Raw genomic sequence first — 18,006 nt, forward strand, 5'->3', positions numbered from 1 at the left:
CTGCATCTCCTCTTTAGCCAGGACTGTGTTTACCTTGTGCGCAAGAGTGCAAAAAAACATTCTCCACTGAGATGAGCTTGCGTTTCGATTCTGACATCAGAATAAATGCAAGCAAATCTGCTCATCATTTGGTTGCATTACATATCTTTTCCCGCTAGGCATGGGAAGTGGACGAGGAGTTATAATCAAAGCTCCACACCCTGATCTCTGCAAGTTCTGCTTTTCATACTCCACACCAACCTTTTGCCCTGCTCTTCCCAGGCAAAGGTCTGTGCTTTAGAAGCTCCATGTCCGAGCTGGGGTTTTTTGCCAGCTCCTTCGTTCTCTTTAGGGACGTGGGTGGCGCTGTGGGTTAAACCACAGAGCCTAGGACTTGCCGATCAGAAGGTCAGCGGTTCGAATCCCTGCGACGGAGTGAGCTCCCGTTGCTCAGTCCCTGCTCCTGCCAACCTAGCAGTTCGAAAGCACGTCAAAGTGCAAGTGAGATAAATAGGTACCGCTCCGGCCGGAAGGTAAACGGCGTGTTCATGCGCTGCTCTGATTCGCCAGAAGCGGCTTAGTCCTGCTGGCCACATGACCCGGAAGCTGTATGCCGGCTCCCATGGCCAATAAAGCGAGATGAGCACCGCAACCCGAGTTGGTCACGACTGGACCTAAAGGTCAGGGGTCCCTTTACCTTTATTTTAACTTAATTTTGATTGTTCCAGGCTAGATAATCTCCAAAGTAACAAGGGCCAGAAATGTTCTTGAGTGAAAGAAGGAAAGAAAGAGAAAAACAGAGTGGTTTTTAAAAGTGCCTTCCACATACATGCCTCCAGGCAGCGTACGAAATATGCCAAATGATGCTCTAGATACCAAATTCCACTTCTGCATGGCATAATGATGGGCGCACAATGTACACACAGTCCTGCCTACATATGTGTGTGCACATGTGCATGTGGCTATTTGTGTTTGTGAGTGTGGGAGAAAAGAGACCTTCACTTACTAAGCAAATTTCTCTTCTTGCCCCGCTGCTATCGAGAGAGGTATCAGTTGCAGACCTCATGCATACAAAGAACCAGACTTCTTATGGGGGCAGCAGGAGAAGCGGTCACATGGTTGAATGTTTCGCAATGGGCGGGGACTTCTACACGTACCATACTAGCACATCTGGGAGAAAGATAGCCTGCAACTCTTCTTGAAGAAGAAGAAGAGAAGAGTTTGGATTTGATATCCCGCCTTTCACTCCCTTTAAGGAGTCTCAAAGCGGCTAACATTCTCCTTTCCCTTCCTCCCCCACAACAAACACTCTGTGAGTTGAGTGGGGCTGAGAGACTTCAAAGAAGTGTGACTGGCCCAAGGTCACCCAGCAGCTGCAGGTGGAGGAGCAGAGACGCGAACCTGGTTCCCCAGATTACGTGACTACCGCTCTTAACCACTACACCACACTGGCTCTCTTCCACAGCTCTCTTCCTGTGTGAAGGGGCTAATGGCATGAACCTGCAATCAGAAAAAGGTTGCAGTCAAGCGACAGCATTCCCAGCTCACCAGCGGTGCAGAAGCAGCCTAGGCTGAGGCGTGCATCAGGCCATATTGCAGCGCAGTTTTCACAAACAGACAGAGTGCTTCTGAATGCAAACTACTGCTGCCTCCTCACTGTAATGTCTCTCTCGGGGCAGGTGCCTCTCCAACGTCAGCCAGGTGGAGATTGCTATAAGTAGTTCCCTCTGGTGGGTGCCTCCACAAGGAAATAGCCTCAGGCACGACAATCTTGCCATGCAGTCTAGACAGTTTCCCTCATGATACCAATAACTTCCAAGGGCAAATGAAAATAAAAATGCACCATTGTGTAGAACATTGCTTGCCCTATCGTAGGCAAAGGCAAACTCCAGCCCTCCAGATGTTTGGGACTACAACTCCCATCATCCCTAGCTAACAGGACCAGTGGTCAGATTGATGGGAATTGTAGTCCCAAACATCTGGAGGGCCGAAGTTTGCCTATGCCTGCCCTACCGGCATGGTAGGCTTTTGGAAGGGAATGGAATCCCTAGCCACCTGTTGGCTATTTTTATTTATTCAGTTTTTGAATTGGCATCTTGCCCCTCTGTGTTTCAGGTTGGCTTTCATGGGGCTAGACCTGGTGCATGCATTTCTGAGGTGCTCAACTCCTTTTGCAGTGGGGTTGGTTTTTGAAAAATCATCCTTCCCTTTCAAGAAAGGTCTGTTCGAAGCAAGAGGTAGCCTCTGCATTGCTGATGTACTGCAGAAATAGGGAACATGTGGCTCTCCAGTTGTTGTCGGGTGCACCTCTCATTATTCTTGACCATTTGCCATGTTGGCTAATGGGAGCCTGAGTCCAGCAAGATGTGGGGAGCAACAGGGTCCCCACCTGGCGTAGGACCAATTTCTATAAAAATGCCTCCTGGCACAAAATTGTAGTGATGAAGCTGCAAAACAAGGACTTTTTACCTCAGTTAGAACAAAAGAGGAGTTAGTACAGTGGTACCTTGGTTCTCAAACTTAATCCGTTCCGGAAGTCCATTCCAAAACCAAAGCGTTCCAAAACCAAGGCACACTTTCCCATAGAGAGTAATGCAAAATGGATTAATCCGTTCCAGACTTTTAAAAACAGCCCCTAAAACAGCAATTTAACATGAATTTTACTATCTAACGAGACCATTGATCCATAAAATGAAAGCAGTAAACAATCACACAGTCACACTACCAGTCAATCAGTAGCTGAACTGGGTTCTACACAATCACAAAAACAAAACAAAAAAGCCACAAAAACGCAAAATAAAAAGCAAAAACTGACAGACCTCAGCGTAACACTCAAAACGGAAGAGTGGCACTCAAATTGGAAGCATAACGCTCAAAATGGAGCACGTTTGGCTTCTGAAAAAGATTCACAAACCAGAACACTTACCTCTGGGTTTGCAGTGTTTGGGTTCCAAGTTGTTTGATTACCAAAGCGTTTGAGAACCAAGGTACCATGGTATTGAGATTTTTGTTGTTGTTAAAATTTGCAAAGTAAGGGGAGTGCAAAGTTGGGATGACACCAACTCACCCCACCTTTTCATATGTAGGCTGGTCGGTCTTAAACTGGATGTGGCTACTTTGGAAAGAAATATTAGGACCACAGAGATTGTTAAATATGTCAACTGGGGCTGCTTCCAGGAAGGTGTTCATCCTAGGATTGGTGCTTTGTTATGCATGCAAGTTTTTTGCAGTCATGTCAGTGAAATAAAAATGCTAGCCTATATTCTGCCCCCACCCGAAGCACACACACATTATCAGGAAAGCTTCAAGAATGTCATGCCACGAGGTCTAGCGATGGCCATTAGCTCAAGTGACTTTTGACGATAACCGGTTCCTTCATTTGGGGTCATAGCTGATCAAATGCTCTCGTGCACAGGCCTCTTGTACCTTTAATGGTTGTGTGGAAGAGCAAATAATTCTCAAATCCCTTTCTTCTGTGCAATGGTTGAAGAATCACAAAAGCCTTATTCTCTATTGCTGCTGGTCAACCTACAAAGCGATGCAAAGCACACATACACACACACACTAACCCAAATAACACTTCCCTTTATTCTGATCTGTGCCATTTCAAACTCTAAACTTTCATACCAGAGGTTGCCAGTTGCTCTGTAGTCTTAAAACCTCCCTTCAAAAAAATAAAAATTGAGAGTTCTAGCAAAAACGTGGAAAGATTCATGAGGACCAGAGCCTTAGGCCATTTGAAAGTTTTTGCATAGGGTTTCTACTCCTTGCTGGCATTGCCTGTGCTATTCTCTAAACACAAGATGGGAAAAGTTTCCTAAGTCAGTTTTGAAGGACTTCATATTGAGCTTCCCCAGTGCTTTGAAGCCAGTGTGGTGTAGTGGTTAAGAGCGGTAGACTCGTAATCTGGTGAACCGGGTTCGCTTCCCCGCTCCTCCACATGCAGCTGCTGGGTGACCTTGGGCCAGTGACACTTCTCTGAAGTCTCTCAGCTCCACTCACCTCACAGAGTGTTTGTTGTGGAGGAGGAAGGGAAAGGAGAATGTTAGCCACTTTGATTCTCCTTCGGGTAGCGATAAAGCGGGATATCAAATCCAAACTCTTCTTCTTCTTGTTAAATATACCTCCAGCAACATGATTCACCATGCCAGTGGTGGCTAAGTTCCCTCTCTTCTTCTAGATTCCTGGGACGTGCCTTCTCCCTGAGGTGACTCTGCAAGACCAGGGCCGAATCTGTGTGGTGATTGATCTGGATGAGACCTTAGTGCACAGCTCCTTCAAGGTGACGTTCTAAGGATACTCCTCCTTTTCTGAGAAGGGGGGGGAGGGGTCGAGGCAGAAGGCATCCTTGGCCCACCCGACGTTGCTGGACTACAAGTCTAATCATCACTGGCCATCTGGTTGGGGCTGATGGGAGTTGTAGTCCGGCAACACCTGGAGGACCACAGGTTCTCCATTGCTGACAGTGCAGGAGAGGACTAGCTGCAAAGGCATATGAAGGGATGAGGGCCTTATGCAATATCAGTGTGAAGGATAGGACTGGGGCTTTGGGAGTTAAACAAAAGGACCTCAACTTCATTGTTTCCTGGTTAGAAGTTTTCTAAACCCAGAGGGTTGTATCCAGTGCGGCCTGTACATCAACAGAATGAACTTCTGCTCATTCAATGGGACTTCCCCTTCCCCTTCTCCCCCCTCAGAGCCACCCACACAGCCCCGCCAGGCACCTTCAGATTCTGCTCCAGATGGTTGTGGAATCTTCTGGAGCTGATTTTGATGTCTCTGCAGGCGGCTGCAAGGGGGAAAGAGAGCAAGGTTAAGTCAATGAGGTCCACTTGCATGGTGGTGCATTCTTTGAAGAACCTCCTTGGTTCTCCCATTATTTTAATAAATTAGTTCTGTGTCTACAACCAGTTACTACTGCATACCAGACACACAATGCTGTTATTCCTGGGAATGGAGAAGGAAGCCTATTTATTCATGGCGGTTTCCATTTCTGCCCTGGGAAGGTGGCTTTGAACCCTTCTCACCTCACCCCTACGTGTAAACTCTGCCACTGGAAGAAATTTATAATATTTGTGTCTCTGGTTCTGATCAGCAAATTCTGAAGAAGCTATAAGGGGACCGAACAGGCAACAGGAGTTAGAAGGACTCAGCGATTGATTCCCTGACCATTCATTTGATTCTGTTATTAGGTGCCTTGTTGTTTCAGGCAGGGCCACATTCCATTGTGGCAGCCTTCCAGGGGCCACATGGCAGAAGCAAAAGTGGACAGGGCAACAGATGTGACTCCTGCCTTTGTATGCTAGAATACACCCCAGCCACGCAAATCTCTGAGTTTTCCACACACGCATCCTGGCATTGATGGATGTGGCCTGGGCAAAGTCTCAAAAGACCAGATATAAAGACTTGGAGGGGATTCATTCAGCCAGACATCTGAAGGCAGCCCTGTTTAGGGGAGCTTTTAATGTTTAACAGACCACTGTATTTTAATATTTTGTTGGAAGCTGCCCAGAGCCACCAAATGGGCGGGGAATAATAATACCGTATTTTTCGCTCTATAACACGCACCAGACTATAACACGCACGTAGTTTTTAGAGGAGGAAAACAAGAAAAAAAATATTCTAAACGAAATAGTGGATATATGATTTTTGTGGTTCATGCTGTGGCCACAGACATGTGATCTGACGGTGAGTTTGGAGTAACCCAATGCAAAAATCCTCAGGATCCATGTGGATCCATGCTTTGTAACCACGGAGGAGGGAAGGAAGGGGAACCATGGATCCTCTGCTCACGACTGCAGCAGATTCCCCCGCCACCCGCAGGCATTCGCTCCATAACACGCACAGACATTTCCCCTTACTTTCTAGGAGGAAAAAAGTGAGTGTTATGGTGCAAAAAAATACGGTTATTATTATTATTATTATTATTGAACCGGAGACTCCCTGCCACTGGTTTGACTGTCATTTTAAAAGCATATGGCTCAGTACTGGTAAATCGAGCCAAACCCAGTGAACATCAGATAGTGTCCTTAGGTGCAGAGATTGGCGCAACTTATAGATAGAGTGGGGCAGAATTGTGTTGTGTTACCTTCCAAAAACTAACATGCACCTTTTATAACATTTCTCAGCCAATCAACAATGCTGACTTCATAGTGCCTGTTGAGATAGAGGGGACAACCCACCAGGTAAGGATGCTGTCGCTGGGGAGAAAGTCCCCTGCCCACCCACCCACCTTGCCAACAGTTTTGGGTTCTCAATGGCATCTGGGGCAGCAGAGGGAGGGGACAATCTCATTTTATGAGCCAAGGAGACCGCCTCCCGTTTTGGTGCTGTAAAGAAGAGGAGGAAGACCGTTCTATGAAGGCTTCGGCCTGGTTCAAGTAATCCAGGATAGGCTGTTACCAGGCAACACGGCCTATTCTTGATTACTTGTTTCAGGAGGTAGCTGCTTCCAGCAGATGTTAAAGGAGGAATGGCTTGGATCGACTGCGTGGCAGCGAGAGCCCCGGGAGAGAGAAATGCGACCAGCTGGAAACCGGTGGGGAATCCTTGAGGAATCTTGATGTGCTTTGCAGCATTTGGGCTTCTTTGCTGTATTCCGCTCACCACAATGCCTGTAGCAGCTTGTATTCATTTAAAATGCATTAGGGTTAGTCTAAGCACGCTAAGGGGGATGCGGGTGGCGCTGTGGGTTAAACTACAGAGCCTAGGGCTTGTGGATCAGAAGGTCGACGGTTCAAAAAAACCCCCAACGGGGTGAGCTCCTGTTGCTCGGTCCCTGCTCCTGCCAAGCTAGCAGTTCAAAAGCACGAAGTGCAAGTAGATAAATAGGTACCACTCTGGCGGGAAGGTAAAGTGCATTTCCGTGCGCTGCTCTGGTTCGCCAGAAGCGGCTTAGTCATGCTGGCCACATGACCCGGAAGCTGTACACCGGCTTCCTCGGCCAGTAAAGCGAGATGAGCATCGCAACCCCAGAGTCGTCCGCGACTGGACCTAACGGTCAGGGGTCCCTTTATCTTTACCTTTGAGCATGCTAAAGGGCAGTTGTTTCCCTATCCATCAATAAGGATGCTGGTGACTTGAAGAAGTCAGCTGGTAGTTTGCCACACCTCAACCAGCAAGACAGCTTCTTCCAGAGTCCCCAGTTAAGGAAAAAGCTCCTCTCCCACACATTTCAAAGTAGCAAAGTGTTCATTATCTACAGACACAAGACAAAGCTAAACAGCACTGTCTACTATAGACAACTCTTCTGGTCTCTGAAGTAAAGATGCATGTGTACAGAGAATTCTAATAATACTATACAGTGGTGCCTCGCAAGACGAAATTAATTCGTTCCGCAATTCTCTTCGTCTTGCGGTTTTTTCGTCTTGCGATGCACGGTTTCCCATAGGAATGCATTGAAAATCAATTAATGCGTTCCTAGGGAAACCACCTTCAGACCAGGTCCGGGGACAGTCTGTCCCCGGACCTCTTCTGAAGGCTGGGGGGGGGGGACAGGCGAGCGGCATTTTAAAATCGCTCCGGACAGCGGAGGACTTCTCCGCTGTCCGGGGCGATTTAAAAGCCCCTGGGAAGGCAGGCAGGGGGGACAAAGACTTTCGCCCCCTGCCCGCCTTCAGAAGGTGTTCCCGCCCCCCGCCCCACTTCGGAACAGCTTTCCGAAGTGGGGCGGATGGGGCAGGTGTCCCGCCCCCCCCGCCCCACTTCGGAACAGTTTTCCGAAGTGGGGCGGCGGGGCCGGGTGTCCCCGCCCCCCCCGCCCCACTTCGGAACAGCTTTCCGAAGTGGGGCGGCGGGGGCGGGTGTCCCCGCCCGCCCGCCCCACTTCGGAACAGCTTTCCGAAGTGGGGCGGCGGGGCCGGGTGTCCCCGCCCCCCCGCCCCACTTCGGAACAGCTTTCCGAAGTGGGGCGGCGGGGCCGGGTGTCCCCGCCCCCCGCCCCACTTCGGAACAGCTTTCCGAAGTGGGGCGGCGGGGGCGTGTGTCCCCGCCTGCCCGCCCCACTTCGGAACAGCTTTCCGAAGTGGGGCGGCGGGGCCAGGTGTCCCCGCCCCCCCCGCCCCACTTCGGAACAGCTTTCCGAAGTGGGGCGGCGGGGCCAGGTGTCCCCGCCCCCCGCCCCACTTCGGAACAGCTTTCCGAAGTGGGGCGGCGGGGGCGGGTGTCCCCGCCTGCCCGCCCCACTTCGGAACAGCTTTCCGAAGTGGGGCGGCGGGGCCAGGTGTCCCCGCCCCCCCCCGCCCCACTTCGGAACACCTTTCCGAAGTGGGGCGGCGGGGCCAGGTGTCCCCGCCCCCCGCCCCACTTCGGAACAGCTTTCCGAAGTGGGGCGGCGGGGGCGGGTGTCCCCGCCTGCCCGCCCCACTTCGGAACAGCTTTCCGAAGTGGGGCGGCGGGGGCAGGTGTTCCCTCGAGCGCTTTTAAATGCGGGCGGCTGGGAGGGAATCCCTTGGCCCCCCGCTGGACTTCCCGAAGCTCTTTTGAAGTCCGGCGGGGGTCCAAGGGATTCCTTCCCAGCGGATCTCTCTGCCAGCAGCGGCTGCTCTGCCGCTGCTGGCGGAGACTTGCCGGCATCCCGAAGCCTGTGCGCAGCGCGCCCAGGCTTCGCGGATCTCTCTGCCAGCAGCGGCAGCTCTGCCGCTGCTGGCGGAGACCTGCCGGCATCCCGAAGCCTGTGCGCAGCGCGCCCAGGCTTCGCGGATCTCTCTGCCAGCAGCGGCAGCTCTGCCGCTGCTGGCGGAGACTTGCCGGCATCCCGAAGCCTGTGCGCAGCGCGCCCAGGCTTCGCGGATCTCTCTGCCAGCAGCGGCAGCTCTGCCGCTGCTGGCGGAGACTTGCCGGCATCCCGAAGCCTGTGCGCAGCGCGCCCAGGCTTCGCGGATCTCTCTGCCAGCAGCGGCAGCTCTGCCGCTGCTGGCGGAGACTTGCCGGCATCCCGAAGCCTGTGCGCAGCGCGCCCAGGCTTCGCGGATCTCTCTGCCAGCAGCGGCAGCTCTGCCGCTGCTGGCGGAGACCTGCCGGCATCCCGAAGCCTGTGCGCAGCGCGCCCAGGCTTCGCGGATCTCTCTGCCAGCAGCGGCAGCTCTGCCGCTGCTGGCGGAGACCTGCCGGCATCCCGAAGCCTGTGCGCAGCGCGCCCAGGCTTCGCGGATCTCTCTGCCAGCAGCGGCAGCTCTGCCGCTGCTGGCGGAGACCTGCCGGCATCCCGAAGCCTGTGCGCAGCGCGCCCAGGCTTCGCGGATCTCTCTGCCAGCAGCGGCAGCTCTGCCGCTGCTGGCGGAGACTTGCCGGCATCCCGAAGCCTGTGCGCAGCGCGCCCAGGCTTCGCGGATCTCTCTGCCAGCAGCGGCAGCTCTGCCGCTGCTGGCGGAGACTTGCCGGCATCCCGAAGCCTGTGCGCAGCGCGCCCAGGCTTCGCGGATCTCTCTGCCAGCAGCGGCAGCTCTGCCGCTGCTGGCGGAGACTTGCCGGCATCCCGAAGCCTGTGCGCAGCGCGCCCAGGCTTCGCGGATCTCTCTGCCAGCAGCGGCAGCTCTGCCGCTGCTGGCGGAGACTTGCCGGCATCCCGAAGCCTGTGCGCAGCGCGCCCAGGCTTCGCGGATCTCTCTGCCAGCAGCGGCAGCTCTGCCGCTGCTGGCGGAGACTTGCCGGCATCCCGAAGCCTGTGCGCAGCGCGCCCAGGCTTCGCGGATCTCTCTGCCAGCAGCGGCAGCTCTGCCGCTGCTGGCGGAGACTTGCCGGCATGCCGAAGCCTGCGCGCAGCGCGCCCAGGCTTCGCGGATCTCTCCTGCCTTCAAAAGCCGTCCGGGATAGCAGGAAGCGCTTCCCTGCTATCCCGGACTGCTTTTAAAATGCTGGCCCTGGGGAGCAAAGCCTTTTGGTCCCCGCCAGCCTTCCTGGACCTCTTCTGAAGGCCGGAGGGGGGGGAAAGGCTTTGCTCCCCACCGCTAGCATTTAAAAGAGGTCCCCGGAGATTTCCCTATGGGCTTTCGTCTTGCGAAGCAAGCCCATAGGGGAATTCGTCTTGCGAGGCAAATCGCGGACGAAAAAACCTTTCGTCTAGCGAGTTTTTTGTCTTGCGAGGCATTCGTCTTGCGGGGCACTACTGTATCACCATGCTAGCTAACGCTGCTGTGTGAAACTCACAGCCTCTTCCCCTGACTCTCACAGATTCAGAGTCAGACAGCAAACAGGACAGGGCATGGACAAGACAAGACAGCATAATGAAAACAATGCCCTAGAGACTGTTATACCCATCTCTACGCACACTTAATATTTCCTGAAGCAATGGGAGGGCGAATGACTCATGCACTCAACCTAGCTGATTTTGGTAACCCAGTGCACCTGGTACCCTTATCTCAGAACATCCAGACGTGTGCTTCTCAAGAAATGAGTCCAAGCACACAGTAATTTAACCCGTTGTTCACATTACACCACTAAAGGGGAGGTATTATTTTACTTGCCTCAGTTTTTTTTATGATAGCCATGTCACACAAAAAGGAGTGGAGCTTATGTCCTGTTAAAGGGTTAACACTGAATGGACTAAAATGGCAAGCCACTGGGAAGTTGTGGGTTTGTGCCGCACTCTCTGAAATGCGCACACTGCCTATGCAGCTAGTTCTCAGGGTGGGCACCTCCTGAACACAGAACCAGAGACCAAAAATGTGTTTCAGTCTTCCAGCCTCAGTCAGACCCCAGTGCCTTAACTCTCTTTCAGCCCCTCTTGGAAGTCTCTTTCTTAGCCAATATACATCAGACTATGGCTGTTTGGATTCGCTGCTGGTGATCCTAATAGTGCCATCCTGCCTACCTGTCAAAAGTTGGCTCACGAGGCTGGATCCTGTTTGTTATACAGTGGTGCCTCGCAAGACGAAAAGAATCCGTTCCGCGAGTCTCTTCATCTTGCGGTTTTTTCGTCTTGCAAAGCAAGCCCATTAGCAGATTAGCACTATTAGCGGCCTTAGCGGATCAGCTGATAAGCGGTTTAGCGGCTTAGCGGATCAGCTGATAAGCGGCTTAGCAGCTTAGCAGATCAGCTGTTAAGCGGCTTAGCGGATCAGCTGATAAGCGGCTTAGCGGATCAGCTGTTAAGCGGCTTAGCGGCTTAGGATCAGCTGATAAGCGGCTTAACAGCTTGGGAAAAAGGGGGAAAAGGAAAAAAACCCCGCAGGAACTCGCAAGACATTTTCGTCTTGCGAAGCAAGCCCATAGGAAATTCGTTTTGCGAAGCACCTCCAAAACGGAAAACCTTTCGTCTAGCGGGTTTTCCGTCTTGCGAGGCATTCGTCTTGCGGGGCACCACTGTATTGATACTCTGCCTTTCCACAAAGTGGGAGTGGGAAGGGAGGAAGCAGGCTGGTGTAAGGGGGAGGTTATGAGAGAAAAGCAATGAGCAGGGGGAATCCTCTCTCCCCCCCCAAATCGCTTCTCCCCTACAAATGTTCCCTGCAGTCATGTGCTTTGGCCAACGCAGCACTGAATCCAGGTCTTTCACAGTAGCTTGTTCACTCTAGCTGTAAGGTGGGTTGTAGATAAATAAAACCAGTAGTCCCTCTGTGTCATTCCTCACCCCTGCTGCTCACTTCTAGGTGTACGTGCTGAAGAGGCCATTTGTCGATGAGTTCCTGAGGCGGATGGGGGAGCTGTTTGAGTGTGTGCTCTTCACTGCCAGCTTGGCGAAGGTGAGGAGGAGGAGGAGGGTTTAGCCTAGACATGGGCTGGGGGAATTGGTTGATACTTTCAAAGGCAGCAGAAGCCAAGGCAGAAAGGGTGGCAATGGTGTGCTGCGTCACTTTCAGCTCAGAAGATAAACTGGAGGTGAATATGGACGATTCGCTCTCTCTGTCTTGCTAGAAGACTGGTTTGGGAGCAGCTTTGACTTGGGCTAAACTTGGTGTATTTGCCGAAACTTCAGAGCTGTGTGCATTTTTCAAAACCCAAATGGTGCAGCAAGAAACACTTAGCCTATTGGTACTTGAATAAATTGTGCAAAATGTCAGGTTTGCATATAGTTGTTTGTTTTTGCTTCTCCTAACTGTGAGGAAGAGTGAAGGACCATGCAGAGTATTCAAATCTCCACCACTTAACTGACCTCTGGAAGTTCTGCTCAGCCCCTTGCTGGCTTCTGAAATTGCATTGAGCATCGCCGAGATCTCCAAATTCATAGGGACTTGAAACTTAAAATAAATAAATTCCACACCAGATTCCAGATTCCATGTTTGCACTATCTGGCCAGAAGTGGGCAGAGCCCTGCATGTTCTCCTGATTCCCCCATGTCGGGTTTCTTGCTTTCTTATCCTGAGCCCTCGTCTTCACACGCTCCTCTTATCACTCTGTCCAGTATGCTGACCCCGTAACTGACCTGCTAGACAAGTGTGGAGTCTTCCGAGCCCGCCTCTTCCGAGAGTCATGCGTGTTCCACCAGGGCTGTTACGTTAAGGACCTCAGCCGTCTGGGGCGTGATCTGCGCAAAACCTTGATCCTGGACAATTCCCCTGCCTCCTACATCTTCCATCCAGAGAATGCGGTGAGCATGCCTTCAGGAGGGGTGGGTGGGTGTGTCCCCCATAAGTGGTAGTAGCTGGTGTTGACTTTTGACTTACCTTGGCAGGAAAGCAGCAAAGGCTCTTTAAATCATGTGTAAGACTTGAGTTCTTGATAGGTAGGTAGGTTGGTTGGTTGACTGGTTTAAAAATCTTTTGATCTGGTTTTAGTTAGAAAGAAAATAATAATAGTTACATCGGCACCAGGTGAAAGAAGCTCTCTTAAATAAAGCATTCTCCTTTGATTCTCACCCCTGCCTTTTAAGATGGTGCTGACTGCAACACTTGCGTGCTAGGTAGGGCCATTCAAAACATGTTCTCTCTCTCTCTCTCTCTCTCTCTCTCTCTCTCTCTCACACACACACACACACACACACACACACACACCCCTGAAGTGGTAAATTCTCAGGGAGGCTGACTGTACCACACCATTTCCCCTTCAAATCTTCTTTTTTCCTCCCTTTTCTCACGACTCCAGCAAACTCAACCCCAAAAGTTCTCCAGCGCATGAAATATTCTTCCAAACCCATCCAACAGAGCACATCTACAAGGTTTCCCAGGTGACAATTCATAGCTGTGGCCATAATTGTAGGAGTGAGTGAGCAGTTAGTATTAGCGTGACTAGTTTTGTCTACGACGATTACCTTTCGTGCACCCTGTTTAAAAACTAAGTCTTGTATTGTCACTGTATTTTGAATATTCGCCCGAATACTTTCCAAAGCCCTTTAAATACATGGAGGTTTTTTTATATATATATATGTGCCTGATGTGAGGGCAAATCTGTCTCTTCTGAGGAGATGTATCCACGCTTCATATTAATAGCCAAGTGATTACTGCAGGGTTTGAATTCTGCTCCCAGGTCTTCCTGGTTCCTTACAATTTCCCAAAAAACATTAGGTCTCTGCTTCCTGTCTACATGCACCGCAATGCTCCCGACTGACTTCTCCTTGCCCTTTTCGGTTTCCCCGTAGGTGCCAGTCCAGTCCTGGTTTGATGACATGGCCGACACCGAGCTGCTGAACCTGATCCCGATCTTTGAGGAGCTGAGCGAAGCGGAGGATGTCTACACCAGCCTTGGCCAGTTGAGGGCACCCTAAGGCCTTCCTATGCCCACAGAGGAACATTTTCACTCAGTGCCTTCAGTCCTGGCCTGGAGGGGAAGGGGGAGCCGTGGGGATGGTTCTCCGCAACCCCACCGCAAGGCAGATGCAAGCACTTTGGAGGCAATAACCTGAACGGGCAGCGCCAGAGCAGTTTCCAACCAGGGTCTGGCGGGATGCCAGAGCCTCTGGCCTTTCCTCCAAAAGCAGGGTCGCCCCAGACCCCGTCCCCAACAGCGCTCGTATCTATGCACTGCGAGGATACAGGGAGCATTGTGAAGACGCACCATTTCTGCAGGGCTTGGCTTCCTCCATTCGCTGCAGGGTGGTTAGTTCTGGGTGTGGTTTGTGCGGTGTAAGCTGCCGGTTCCCCCCTGCCTACCCTCTCCTCTCCTCCTCTAAAGCAATGCCAAATGATTTGGCTGACCCTTTTCCGTTTGTTATTAAAAAAGCTACCTGCCTCCTCGCTCCCTTTTAGATGCTCCTGAGAGTGCTGCTCACCCAGGACGTGGGGCACAGCCATGGGGCCTAGCAGTTTTGCCGCCTTATCTCCCAGGCAAGGCAGGGCACTGCCCAATATTCCTAGCCAGGTGTTCTAGCCAGGTGTCCTAGCCAGGCTAGAGATCCTCTCCTTCAGCTGCTCAGGCCACTGGATTCCTCGGAGGAGAGGCTTTCCTCAACTTGGATACCTGGTTAGAGAGAGGGGGGAAAGTCTTATTTTTTAATGAGGACTTTTTCCTTTTTTCCTATTCCCTTCCAGCGTTTCCCCTTCAGAGCAGTAGTGAACCCGCAGTTTCAGGGGTCTTGGTCCCTAAATATCCTGTTGGCTTTTGGGAAGCCTTTAACTTCTTTTTATACTGTGTCTTGTGGTTTGGGTTCAGCCCCAGAGGGGAAGAAACCCTTTCAGAAACCCTTGAACGTTAAAAAAAACAAAACAGTGGCACGAGCATAGAAAAGGACTAAGGCTAAGTCAGCCGTCCCCTTCCCACAAACTCCACATTGGTTGAGGACCGATGTTGCAGAGATTGCCATATTGCTTTGCTCTGGCCTTTTTTTGCTTCTTGGGTGGGGTGTGGGAGGGACACAGACCAGGTCACAGGGTTACTATAAACCTGCCTCAGCACTGTCAGTTCTCCCACCCTCCTTCAGTGCGAATTGCTAGCTTTGAAGGACAGGAGGGTGCTGACGTTTTGCCCGCGGGTGGCTTTCTGGGTGCGGGTGCCACACAGGCGCCCTGCCTTTCCCACTCAGGACTCGTTCTGGGCTCCATCGTTGTAACTTGAAAAGCCCGGCCCCTCGGGTGGCCTCAGGGAATCATGGACTAGCGTGTTAGGAGCTGGGGGTGGGCAGGGGACGGCCTGCTCCATTGCCTTGCCGTGTTCATTGGGAGAGCGAGGACTCATGCGTCTGCGCATGAAGAGACAGCGCCTCTCTTTTCTGCCAGGCTTTGTTAGGAAACGAGCCCCAGAGAAGCAGCTGGGCCTTTTCGCCACACTCTTCCCCTCATCATTTTCACGGCGGCGCCAGCTCTCGAGAAACCAAACGTAGATGTCGATATTACTTGGGAGCGGCCGCCGCCCCCTCCCTTTCTGCGCCTCCCCCCAGCAATATGGTACGCTGCCTTTCCTAGTCATGTCTCTTAACGTGCTGTGAACAAGTGCTTTCGAAGTGCCATTGGTGGCAACCAAATATCTTCCGCTCAGCCAGCTTGCTTCTCTCCCTCCCGCTCCCATAAGCAATACATTGCAAGTGACTCCATGCTTCGCCGTTGTGGGGGGTGGGGGCAGGATGGGGCCATTCAGGGTTCTTTTTGTTTCTGGTGCTGCCTCCTTGGTTTGGACGCAGGGCGGGGGCAGGTAGCGTGGGTCACCTCACCACCTGGGGCAGGAAGCTAAAGGGCAAAACCAGGGGTGAGGAACCTGTGGCACATCCAGATGTTGCTGGACTTAGGACTCTCATCGCCCCTGACAGTTGTCCGTAGTGGCTGGTGGGACCCAACAACATCTGGAAGGCTTCCTCCCTGCTCAACAGGACCAAAGCTTTACAATCCTTCTTGTTGGCTGAGTGAGCAGGCAGCTCTTAGCCTGGCCAAAGTGCTTCTTGAATTTCCGTTGCTGTTTTTTAAGTGTGCTGAATTGGCTACTCCTTGACCTCTGTGTGTGTGTGTATGTGTGTGTGTGCTAGGCTTCAAATGGTGCTTGAGACGAGCCTGCCACTTCTCTTTCCTCCTCTTACTGGCCTTGCTTCCACTATGAGGCATTACTCTCTTTGCCTCGGCGGCTGTGGAGAGGGTAGTGGAGGTGACACACAAGTCCCTAGCTTCGTGGAGGGAAGAGTTTCTTCTCCTCGTAATTCTGTTTTCCCCACGACACACAACAGTGAGAGAGCTTTAAACACTGCAAAGTTAATGTGTGCTAGAAAGAACAAAAACCCTTTGTTTTTCCTTCCTGTTTGAGGCTATCCTCGCAGTTGTGTCTTTGCCCTTTGTGTCATCCGAGGAGAACTCGCCTCCATTTCCCTCCCTCTCCTCCTCACGCAACCTGCCCGCTCTTGTCCTGGCCTTTTCCCTTTGCTCAGCTCAGCTCCGAAACCCCTTCACTCGATGGGAAAACGTTGCACTCCTATTTTCTACACTCCTCCACCTCGGCTGATGAAACGTGCTCCAGAATTTCTCCTCCGTCCCAGTCACGGGACTTAAGATTTGGGCAAACGGGTGGAAGTTTTGTCAGTCACAGCGTGGTGGGATCTGTGTGGAGCTGGTTTTGGCTAAGGAGGCCGACACGTGATAAATTAAACCGAGCACTCCCAGTTTCAACAAGCTGCGAACGCTTGCTTGTTGAAAGTAATGTGGAACTACAGAGTCTGCCGAGTGATGGCTCCCATCTGGAACAAGCTTGGCTGTGTGAATTAACTCGAGGGCGGAGTCTGCTGATGCCCGTTCTCACTGCATCAGGCTTCCTTGGCCTGTTTAATAGCCATGATGATAACCTGAGTCCAATTGCCAATGTTGGGATTGTGCCTTGATCAAACCCATCGAAGAGGCAGCCTAATGCTTAATCAGGGGTGTGCCTTCTAGAGGTGCCCTGCATACGCCTCCTACAAAAGCAAACACACACACACACACACAGTCTTTTGCTGTACCTCCTGCATCCCTTCTTTTCAAACATGCATAGCTGGTGGCTTTTGAGTAACAGAGCGCAGGGCTTCCCCCTTCTGTCCCCACCTCATAGAAGTATGAAAACATCAGTTGCCTTAGTCACGTGTCCTCACTTGCTGGGTGGTTTTTCTTTTTTTAAAATTTTGTTTTAATTGAAAAAAAAAAGATATCCCAAAACTTGAAGCCGGCACTGCTGCCATTTCGATCTCTTTCTATTTTTGGAATCTTTGTATTAACTGCAAATTAAAGAAATAATAAAAGAGAGCAGGTGTGTGTGTCTCCTCTTTTTCCTAAGTCTTTGAGCAGAGTGGGTTCCGGAGGTCTAATGCAATATTCTTTTGAAGCTGGGCGGCAAAATTTCGGGAGGTAAAACTCCCTTTCCCCCGGCTGCAGAAAAGAATCTAGCTCTGCAAGCGCCGCAGACAAGGCTGGTCCACACATGGCAACTGGAATAACAGGTGAGAGCCTAGGAGCCACAAAGGGAGCTTAGGAGCATCTCAATGCAATTCTTGTCCTTGGAAAGCAAATTTGCACATTTGCCGCCCTTTACAATATGAGAAATCAAGTGATGCAGGAGCATATCAGAGCTAGAGGGTAGTCAGCGTTGGGGGTGGGGAGCTATGGACAATTACATTTCACTGGAGGGATTTGAGTCATTTGTTAAAAGTTACTGAGTGCTATAATCCAGAAACATGGATAAGACTACCCTGGGGGGAAGTGAAGGGGGGGGTGGAGAGAAGCAGAAAGCATTTTAATTTTTAGAATTCAGAGGAGAGATAAGTGATGGGAACGGGATCTAGCAGCTTCATCTATGAACTGTGAAGGTTTGCTCTCTCCCGACTTCATCCCTTGATTTTTCGCTTACCGTATTTTTCGCTCCAAAAGACGCACCTGACCATAAGACGCACCTAGTTTTTAGAGGAGGAAAGGAGGAAAGCCTCGTTTTGGGGGCAATCAGCTCAAAGTTGTGCAGCTTCTTTTGCAAAGGGGAAAAGCCCCCTTTTTGGGGGGATCAGCTCAAAGTTGTTGAGCTTACTTTGCAAAGGGGAAAAAATCCTGTTTTCATGGGGCTCAACTCATAGTTCTTTAGCTTCTTTAGGAAATGAAAGGGAGCCGTTTCTACAGTTTCTAGACAGATACAGTGGTGCCCCGCAAGACGAATGCCTCGCAAGACGGAAAACTCGCTAGACGAAAGAGTTTTCCGTTTTGGAGGTGCTTCGCAAAACGA

General features: G+C 51.5%; 1 protein-coding gene and 2 long non-coding RNA genes across 4 annotated transcripts in view; 1 reads left to right on the forward strand and 2 right to left on the reverse strand.

The window, feature by feature from the left end:
* The window catches only part of CTDSP2 (CTD small phosphatase 2), a 72,549-nt gene extending 55,511 nt beyond the window's left edge, over nt 1–17,038 (forward strand). For both annotated transcript variants that reach the window (XM_083485446.1, XM_083485447.1), the window contains 5 exons: nt 4,160–4,261; nt 6,108–6,164; nt 11,568–11,660; nt 12,320–12,505; nt 13,493–17,038. In XM_083485446.1, coding sequence (XP_083341572.1) covers nt 4,160–4,261; nt 6,108–6,164; nt 11,568–11,660; nt 12,320–12,505; nt 13,493–13,618 — 564 coding nt within the window. In that variant the 3' untranslated portion in view covers nt 13,619–17,038. The remainder of the gene's footprint in view (nt 1–4,159; nt 4,262–6,107; nt 6,165–11,567; nt 11,661–12,319; nt 12,506–13,492) is intronic.
* LOC310698542 lies at nt 1,438–13,484 on the reverse strand. Its single transcript, XR_014521586.1, has 3 exons — nt 12,582–13,484; nt 4,704–4,768; nt 1,438–3,507 (listed from the first exon to the last, which is right to left on the reverse strand). It is a non-coding gene; the product is annotated as an uncharacterized lncRNA (long non-coding RNA).
* LOC310698588 lies at nt 6,562–10,825 on the reverse strand. The gene is made up of 2 exons (XR_014521617.1): nt 10,094–10,825; nt 6,562–7,275 (listed from the first exon to the last, which is right to left on the reverse strand). It is a non-coding gene; the product is annotated as an uncharacterized lncRNA (long non-coding RNA).
* Nucleotides 17,039–18,006: the final 968 nt, after the last annotated feature.

Source organism: Podarcis liolepis (genome assembly GCF_965112155.1).
Source record: "Podarcis liolepis genome assembly, chromosome: 2".
In the NCBI taxonomy this organism is placed as follows: domain Eukaryota; kingdom Metazoa; phylum Chordata; class Lepidosauria; order Squamata; family Lacertidae; genus Podarcis; species Podarcis liolepis.